This window comes from Desarmillaria tabescens (assembly GCF_030435595.1).
Source record: "Desarmillaria tabescens strain CCBAS 213 chromosome Unknown EV420scaffold_197, whole genome shotgun sequence".
In the NCBI taxonomy this organism is placed as follows: domain Eukaryota; kingdom Fungi; phylum Basidiomycota; class Agaricomycetes; order Agaricales; family Physalacriaceae; genus Desarmillaria; species Desarmillaria tabescens.
The window spans coordinates 2,096-11,953 of NW_026848496.1; the positions used below are offsets into that span (position 1 = coordinate 2,096).

At 48.1% G+C, this 9,858-nt stretch overlaps 1 protein-coding gene across 1 annotated transcript; it reads right to left on the reverse strand.

Annotated features, from left to right (window-relative positions):
* Positions 1-894: 894 nt before the first annotated feature.
* EV420DRAFT_1488774 (uncharacterized protein) lies at positions 895-3,437 on the reverse strand (the record flags this gene model as incomplete). The annotated part of the gene is made up of 11 exons (XM_060470652.1): positions 895-1,157; positions 1,292-1,406; positions 1,464-1,548; positions 1,607-2,301; positions 2,323-2,571; positions 2,630-2,656; positions 2,775-2,816; positions 2,856-2,947; positions 2,997-3,061; positions 3,120-3,295; positions 3,345-3,437. 11 exons carry the CDS (start codon positions 3,435-3,437, stop codon positions 895-897), a joined length of 1,902 nt encoding a protein of 633 aa, XP_060321654.1.
* Positions 3,438-9,858: the final 6,421 nt, after the last annotated feature.

Here is a 9,858-nt window from a genome sequence, read left to right on the forward strand (position 1 = left end):
TGAAGAAATAATGGAGAGACATGCCCACTTTTATAGTGAAAAATGAGGGCATAGACAACCGCAAAAAGATTTAATTGCAGCGAGACAACTGTAGAACAAAGTCAAGCCTGTACTTAGAAAAATACATGGGGATAATAAACTACCGCGTGTGAGCCGCTAAGCTGACATTAATTGACTGGATGAAAGGGAATTAATTTATTTGAATTTGATGACTGAGGACAGTCAGTTTCTTTTAGTGGGGGGGATATAGTAGTATACCTACAGTATTACTATTAACATATTACCTGGAAAGGTACATAAAATTTTGCGATTTTCTGAAACTCAGAAAGAAGAGAGCAACAGAGTACCTTTAAGAATGAAAAAGAAATAAAATCAAATTAGAGCGGAAATAAACTTACAATATATGTCACGGTGTGGCGGATATGACAGATAAAAAGACATATTTCCTAGAGTGAAAAGGACAGGCTACAAAGCCTGAGGAATACAGGATTGGCTGTCACAACAAGCTAGGAAACAAAAGGAAATAAATTTAAGAAAGGAAAAACGAGATGATAAAATAACGAACTATGGAGCAGATGAATAAAGAAACTGTGGATCAGGCACATCATGACATGCCACAATAAGACGTCATTGACCATTAAGTTTGAAGGAAGAGAGACTTAGAGAGACACACAAAAGAGGAGCAGCAAGAAGAGAAGAGATGATATTAATTGTGGAGTTGAACTCTGTAAGAAACTGCATGGCATATACAATGTAGCTACTGCTGGCTGCATCTAAAGACCCTGAGTGCTACGATAAATAAAGGAAAATGAATGTACAAGAAAACAATTGACGCGGTATGACAAAAGAATACTAGAGCATTCAAGAAATTGGTATAGTACATACAAAAACCCTTTAAGCATCATCGGCCCCACCCTCAGACCCAGAATCGGAGGCATCCTTGCCAACCTCAATGATGAAAGAATGAATAAGGTTGGAGACCTCAGCATAGGCGTCGATGATAGCAGTTCCCCCCTCACGCAAAGCAATAGAGTCGAGACCGTCAACCAATTCTTGAACGACCTTGTTGTGCTTGGCCATGTGGCTGTGAGCAAGGTTGTAGAAGGTTCCGATCTTGGCATCGAGGACTGTGACATGGTCAAGATGCTCGCAGATAGCTGAAAAGAAATAATGAACTATGAAAAAGAAGAGGGAAATAAATAAATAGACTTACCAGGGTCACCACTCAAGGTGAGTGGGTCGAGAAGGGTAGCAGCATGCCGGAAATCCACGGCATTGAGTCATGCGGAACATTTTCCATGCCTGCCTGTCTTGCATTTGGTGCAGGCTTCTTCTCCAATTTCCCCAGTGAACTTGCAGAGTTCAGGAAAACCAGAGAAGCTGCAGTTAAAGCAGGGATGGAAAATCTGAATGAAGAAGATGAGAAAGGAGAATAACCATGACGAGAGAGAAAATAAACTTACATTAGGCATGCACAGGATGTGCGCCCCGAGATCAGAGTGAGCATGGAATACAGCAGGATGGCCATTGCGCATTTTGGTTGAAGGCCTAATAAATTAAGTTGAGCAGGAAGAAAAGAAAGAGAGAAAGTAATAAAATGCCTTACTTGAAAAGAGAAGCCAGTGCAGGAGGTAAAGCCAAGAGCTTGAGGTGCTCGAGGGCTTGACGGGACAAGGGCTCATGAAATTGGAGGTCCACCGATGGGTGGAAGGCACACGCATACATGGTATTGTCAACCATGACTGAGTGGACGCTCAAAGAAATTTCTTCCTCAGGCACACCAGAGCCAGACGCAATGGGCTCAGTCACAGCACTAGTAAACCTCCATGCATGCATGACATCGGCCATGACATGAGGTACAGAATCCCCCTGCTGCATGGCTTCCTCCTCGTCCTCGGGTACTGGCTCCATCTCCTCCTCAGGGATCTTGTCTTGAGAGTTGGGAGAAGGCGCTTCATAGGATAAGGCCTCAGATGCAGCCTTGGCATGTGGGTGTCCAGTAACAATAGAGGCCTTGAGATGGCCACGAATAGATTTTTGCATGCTAGAGGCACCCCGGCCTTTCTTGTTTTTGGAACTGGGGGGTCGTCCACATCCTCGCTTAGCCGGTTGAGGTGGTGGTGATGGGGAAGGAGGCACGGCAGCCTTTTGTTTTCCCTTGGCCTTCTCAGAGGGTGCAGCAGGTGGAAGAGGTGGCACGGGAGCACTGGGCACTATAGAAGATGAAATAAATGAGAGACCGTTTAACGGCTCTCCAGTGAGAGGATGATATGCATGAGGAGGGGGTGGCACATCAGGTGACTGCCTTCATACACGCTTTACCAGTGGAGGAGTAAGACTAGAGTCCTCCTCTATTAATTCCTCCTCCACAGCTCCTTCCTCCTCTGCTTCGTCTCCTTCCATCTCCTCATCTTCATAAGACACGATAGGAGGAGCTAGGAATAAGAAGTCGTCAGCAGAGAGAATAAGTAGAGGGACAAATAGATTATTATCTGGGATCACCGGCTTTTTGGCTGTGACCACGGGTTTCTTGGGGGATGGAGACCCCTCTTGGGTTCCACATGATGAAATCTATAAGGGAGAAATGGAAATTGAATAAAAAGAAGATAGCAAAAGAACTGGGGCTTACATAGAAGCTTGTGCCTTTTGCGGAGTACTTAAAATAGGCAACTAAAAGCAAAAAAAAAAAAAAAAAAAAAAGCGTCAATAAGAATAAGTACAGACAGAGCAAAAATGTACTTACACTGTCATGCTCGTGCTCTTCACGAGCTCACTTGTGTGTAAGGCGTGCAGGCTAGAAAGGAGAACCGAATAGTCTAAGTGCGGGACATGAGTGACTAAGTCAGTACACTCACAGGTGCTGGGAGTTTTGAGCTGGGCACCAGAGCAGGCACAGCTGGCTTAGAAGCCTTTTCCACCTTGTTGGAGGCACGATAATTGGCAAAAGCTATAAGAATTTAAGCAGAGAAGAAAAAGATAAACAGAGAGATGCCTACAAAGTTCCTTCAGTGGTTGAGGCCTCTTGATCATGACTGGGTGAGGAGGCTTGGTAACCTTAGGACTAGGGAACAAGTATTAAGGCAGGAGAAAATTAATTAATGGCCAGAGAAATTAATTACCTGAGATCAGCAGGTAGAGCCGTTTTACTGGGGGAAGGCGTCGCGCTAGGCCAGACAGGAGGCACGATGATATCCTCGATGCAGTATGGCCTGAGGTTGTATTCTGACATGCAGTGTTCACCGTTAGGTGAATAATCGGGGTCCCCAGGAATGCAGAGCGATTCGTCAAAGACGAGCTACATGAGAGTAAGCCAGGAAGAATAAAGAGAGAGTAAAGGAAAATACTATGCACAGTATCACAATAAGAGTCACGCCTCGACAACTCCCAGACACGCCATTTTGCCCAGCGGTGGTTGGCTGATAACTGAGCAACCACATGTTGGATCTGACCATGGAGGCCAATTCCATAGCACGAGTCTTGAAGGTGATAGGTCCGCAACATCTCCATGTGCACGTCCTAGGAAGTGTAACGCACTAACTTGGATTGAACAACGTTTGCCTCCAAACTGTCACTCACATTCAGTGATTCAGTGTGATAAAGGGTGTTGCAATCGCTAGGTCAGGAACGATAGTTCTTAGGCACGAAACAGGGAGTTTCTGCATGAAAAGTTAGGAGTGTATAACTTTAGCTGAAGCTGGGGTGTAAGACCACAGCGAGGCTTGTTTAAATACATTGTGGTATTTACTAGTATGTACTGCTCCTGTATCTCGGTGCGTGCTGTCCCAATGCAGCGCTGTCTTCTATGTCCTCCATGTCGTATGGTACTTGGTATAGGAGAAGCCCTCCTGCGAGTAAGAAGGCTGGCATCCATAGGGCATGGTCTTCTGAGGAGCGTACGTGGCGGCTTGTCCATCCTAGGATGTGATCAGAGTTGACCTAAAGAAGTGTGACTGGGTGAAGGAGGGTCAGGCCCATAGGAGTGTGATCAGTCTATGGGCCATCAAACGGATCATGCATGTGAGCGGTGGATCCAGGGACCTATCAGGGAAGACTGATGGTTGTGTTGTGGCAATGCTCCGATGATGCGGTGTGAGCGTGATGATGCTAGAAGCGCTCCTGCGAGTAAGAAGGGCAGCATCCATATGGTGCTGCCTCCCACCGTGTATGGCTGCAGAGCCCATGACAGAGTCCCAGTGATATGGTCCATGGCGCGAGGTAATGCCGTGTGGGTGTGTGACCGAGCAGGTCATGAATGATGTGGATCAGGTATGAGGAATGATGATGAGAGTTGAATGACGAGTTGATGAGATAAGATAAGATAAGATAAGGCAAAAAATAGGGGTGAATTCATGACAGGAAGAGCACAATAAATAAGAGAAGGAGAGAATATAAATTAAGACACACCAGATATTGGTGAGTGTTGACCAACGCTGCTTTCATCTCATAATCAGAGGCGCAGCTGAGCTGTCGAATATCAAAGTAACGACCAATGTGCATATGAGCCCTGCGCAGGTTGTGGCAAAACTCCTCGAGGGGGATAGCATATGAGACGGCGAGGGCATCTTCAGCGACCATGACAAGTGATGGTGACAGTGATGAGAGTACGAAATAAAATGAGAGGTAACAAGAGGACGACCCTTGCATACGACACAGAGGTGGAATGAAAGAGAGGATAAGGAAGAAAGAGGAGAAAACGGGCTGGAGTCAGTTTAAATATTCTCAGAAGTTCAGCGTGACATAAAAAGAGAAAAGAGAACATAAGAAGTTCCCACTGTCATGAGAAGCTGAAGATGCTACATGACTCAGGGCTTCTTTCCACATGAAAAGAAGTTGCCATGGTAACCAGAACCCATTAGAACCTACTGGAACCCACATGCACAGACCATGGAAGGTCCGAAGCTTAGTGAGGGGGATATGACACATGCGCAACGCATTCATATGTGTAATTTGCAAATCCTGTGAATCCAAATGTGTGTCAATCCACTAAGTAATATTAGAGTGCATACCCGGCATGGAGCGACATCTGTTGAGTGTTAGCCACTAACTCTATCGACTTAGATCGTACTAAGGTCGCTACTCGCACTTCGGTAGACGACGCTTTAGCAAGTCAAAGACGACGCAAGTCGATGGGACAGATAGTCACGAAGGACGGAGTTCGATATTAGGTAGATTAAACCTTAGCCGAAGCTGGGGTTCAGACCAGCTGAGGCTCTACTTAAATACACGTGAGTATTCTAAAAATACTACTGCGCAGTCAGTCCGTGATGATCGCGCACTGCGTAATCCGGCTGACTAAAGAAAAGAAAAGAAAAGAAAAGGAAAGAAAAAGAAAAAGAAAAGAATAACCGTAACATTACCCCCTCCTTAAGACTCATTCGTCCCGAATGAGAATATAACTCCTTCCTTCCACATCAGCGAGTCGAGGGTCTCCCTTCTGCTTTAAAACAGGATTGATTGGGCCTCCGCTACACCGTAAAGAGTCACTTCGTGTGTTCGGCCTCCAACCCTCTCTCCCCCTGGACTCAGGTTCCTATAACTCCTGAGCCACCTTGCGCCGGTTAGGCCTCGACTGTCTGTCGGGATTCACAATCCCTAAGGGTTCAGTGCTCGTGATTGAGCAGTGGAAATCCCCTTCTACACCGTAAGAAATGGCCTATCTAGGCCGCGCTCGTCTGGAGCGAATCGTTTGAGTCGGTTCCCTCGCTCGAGGTAGATTGTCGTGATTGTGAGTAGAACGACCAGGTATCGTCGTCTGTGTCGTCATCTCTATCGGACTCGGTGTCCCAATTCTCCCTTATACGTTCAAGGTTTTGGAGGTTGACCTCTTCTTCTTCTTCAGGACTGTCGTCGGGAGGGGCGATATGGTCAATGATGTCGGAGTGGTTTGGATTTGTACATTCCGAGGAATGCACCGTTTTGATGTCGGTGACACATGGGGAGTAGGGATTATGGTATTCGACAGGCAAATTGCGTGGTATCTTGTTGTCGAATCCGATTGTCCTTCCCTTGTTGTTCACCATCCAAATCATTTTTTGGATTCGGGCCTCATAGTCGTTGACGAGGTCCTCGGCGTTGGCCATGTCGGAACACTTTACCCATGAGTTTTCCTCCGCCGGGTATCCTTTCCAGTTGACGAGGTATTCTGTGATGGTGCGACGAGTTCGTCCGCGACCAATAGCCCGATCTCTTTCTCCAACGATTTGTTCAATCTCATATTCTTCTTCTTCGTCAATAAGTTCGGGAGGCGGTCGCTCAGGTTGTGGTTGATTGGGGAACTCTGGAGTCTGGTATGGAGTTAACAGCGATTCATTGAATCGGTTATGTATGCGCCACTTCGTGGGGAGCTTCAGTTCGTATGCTGATGCTCCTTTCTTGGCCACGATTGTAAATGGTCCTACTCTCCTGTCTCCTAGTTTCTTTGTTGGACGAGGGAGGTTTAGGTTGGTAGAATCCAACCACACCTTGTCGCCGACTCGGTAGTCCCGTGCCTTTCCTTTGTGCTTATCATAAGCCCTCTTCATGGATTCTGCCGCTCGCTCGAGCGATTCTTTCGCCTTTTCCTGCACTTCTTGAATCCCTTGGACGAGTTTTGAGGCAGCTGGTACCGCGTCCGGGCGTTGCACTGCTTTGATTACTTGCCCATCATGCCCGAAAACAACTTTGTACGGGGAGAAGCCCGTGGCTGAGTGTTTTCGGTTATTGTGAGTGAATGCAGCAAGAGGTAACCAGTCGCTCCAATCGTCTTGGCGATAACTGACAAACATTTTGAGGTACTTCTCAATTTCTTGATTGACCCTCTCGGTTTGTCCATCCGTCTGAGGGTGGTATGCCATGGAAGGGTTCCCAGTTACGTGAAGAAGGGCGTAGAATTCTTTCATAAATTTGGACACAAAGACCGCTCCTCTGTCGGAGATGATCTTTTCAGGCATTACTCCGTAAGGTACGTAGACGTAGTCCCGTAGGATTTTTGCAAATCCCAAGGACGACAGCTCCTCGGTGCACGCGATGGGGATAATGGTTTTAGAAAACCTGTCGACTAGGACGAGAATGGAGTTATTTCCCTTGGAGTCCGGAAGTTTGGTGATCATATCGACCGAAATGTGCATCCATGGTCGATCTGGAACCTCGTTCGGGTGGAGGGGAGCCCTTTTTGGGCGACGATCTGCCTTTGTTCGTTGACAGACTTCGCATCCCCGTACGTACGCCTCTACTTCAGAGCGCATTCGGGGCCACCAGTAATCCCGTAGAATCAACTCTTTTGTCTTTTCTATCCCTGGATGCCCGGCGGTTGCATGATCATGTCGCAAGGCGATGATCTCCCCTCGTAGTTGCCTGTCCCGGGGTACATAGATGCGTCCATCGTACCATAATAGTTCTTGGTCCCGGGAAACCCCTTTTTCGTGGTTGAGGGAATCAGAAATTCCCCGATCCCACTTGCGGGGGTCATGAGTGGCCACCCTGATCTTTTCGTGTAAGTCCTCCGTGGTTGGCATGATCAGGGCCCTGAAATGAGCGGGCTTTAAGACTGTCACGTCTTTATTATCGTCCTTCCCTTGATTGTGATCTGCTCGTCGAGATAACAAGTCGGCTTTTCGGTTCTGAGCCCCTGGTTTATGATGTAGCGTGAACCGGTATTCAGCCAGTTCCGTCACCCACCGGGCTTGTCGTCGATTGAGCTTCTGGGGCTTCCGGAAGTATTGGAGATTGGAGTGGTCGGTCCAAATCTCGAAGTCCTCTCGAGCCCCCATGAGATACTGTCGCCATTCTTCCAGCGCGAGCATAATGGCAAGGAGCTCCTTGTCATAAATTTTATAATTGCGCTCGGTGACCGACAGAGCCTTAGAGAGGAAGGCTACCGGTCGCCACTTCTCTTCCTGCCACTGGGACAGTACTGCCCCGATTGCCCCTTCACTGGAGTCGGCCTCTACGTGGAATCTGCCTTCATCGAGCGGAATGGCTAAAACCACGTCTTTTCGGAATAGCTCCTTCAGTTCTTCGAACGCCTTTTGTTGAGACTCTCCCCACTTCCATTCCACCTTTCCGGTTAACATGGTAAGCGGTTTGACATGCTTACTATAGTCCCGAATGAACCGTCGATAAAAATTGCAAAAGCCTAGGAATGATTGTAATTCCTGCTTCTTCGACGGGACTGGCCAGTCAAGTAGACCCGCGATCTTGACGGGGTCCATGCGAATCCTCCCTTCACTAATGAGAACGCCCAGGTACTTGGTTTCTTCGACCTCGAACTCACATTTCTCCGCCTTCAAGAATAACTTGTTGTCACGGAGTATTTTGAGCACTCTGCGCACGATACGTCGATGATCTTCTTTGGTCTTGGAGGCGATGAGTATGTCGTCGAGATAGACTGATACCTCCCCGGCGGTTATTAGATCCTTGAAAATATCGTTCATCATCCACTGAAAAGTGGCCGGAGAGTTCGTGAGCCCAAAGAACATAACCAGGGGTTCATAGAGACCCCGATTGGTCCTAAAGGCGGCTTTCCACTCATCCCCGTGCTTTATCTGGACGTTGTTGTATCCCCAACGCACGTCTAGCTTGGTGAAGTATTTGGCCTGTTTTAGGCGGTCCATGAGTTCCCCGATGAGTGGTAACGGATAACGATTCTTGATAGTCATCTCGTTAAGCTTTCGGTAGTCTTGCACTGGGTGAAGTTTTCCGTCCTTCTTCTTAACAAAGAAGAACGGAGACGCCATGGGAGATTTGGAGGGCTGAATGCGACCGGTGGAGAGGTTCTCGTCGAGAAACTTATCCAACTCCTCTTGCTCCGTTGGATTGAGCGGGTAGACTTTACAGTCCAGATTAGCGTTGGCGTTGGGAATCAGCTCAATGGCGTGGTCCCATGGTTTTCGTGGGGGTAGTTCATCGAAATTCTCTTTTGCGAACACATCCTCGAAATCCCTATATTCCTTGGGAACAATTTCTTCAAAGGATTTTGCTTCCTTGCGGGCGTTGGCTTGGGCAGCCAGTTCGTTGGCTTTAGTACCCATGGCTCGTACATGAAACGCTTCTTCGAAGTCGATCACTAGGATGGTATCTCCTTCCTCATATTCGTCCCACTTGGATGATGGATCCGTATCAGGCAGGGAGAAGGGAATCTTTCGACAAGTGCAGCGAGCTAGGGTGACCGCTCCGGTGTCCCAGTCGATCAATGGGTTGTGTCTTTGCAGCCAATCATGGCCGAGGAAAAGGGGAGTGGAGCCTAGATCCACTACGGCTAGCTCGATCCGTTCCACGTGGTCCCCAATGCGAAGCCGTACCTCGGCATATTCAGTGATGTCACCTCCTTTATTGCGGGTGCCATCCGCATTATATACCGGGACCGGTCGGGCCGCCTTTTTGAGATTAAGGGTGTGACTTTGGGCCCAGACGCGGTCTATCAAGCTGCCCATAGCGCTGCTGTCCACCAGCGCCTTTATGGAGTGCGTTTCTTGGGTGTCTAACGTTTCCAATTGCACGGTAATCGATACATTGCATCCTTTCCTTCCTCGTATATACATGGGTGGTTTAGTGAGATCCTCCATCCATTCCCACTTCTCTCTCGCTTCAGCGGCCGTTTCAGGTTGTTCCTTGAGCGCTTCCCATAACTCCGTTGTCACCTCCCCTGTTCGTCGAGGGTGTATCCATCGATGAAGGGCGGCGAATGCGGCGGACTCGTTATTGGCCAGTCGTAACGCCCTTCGGGTCCAGTGCGGACCGAAGGGCTGGTAATACGTGTCCAGGACGGGTTTGCGGCCCTCGCTCTTGAAAACAGGTGCAGGGGTCACAGGAGACCTCCCCTTCGGCTTGTTGGTCGGAATGTCGGACCGCAGGTGAGCTTCTTCATCCTCTACTTCTTCC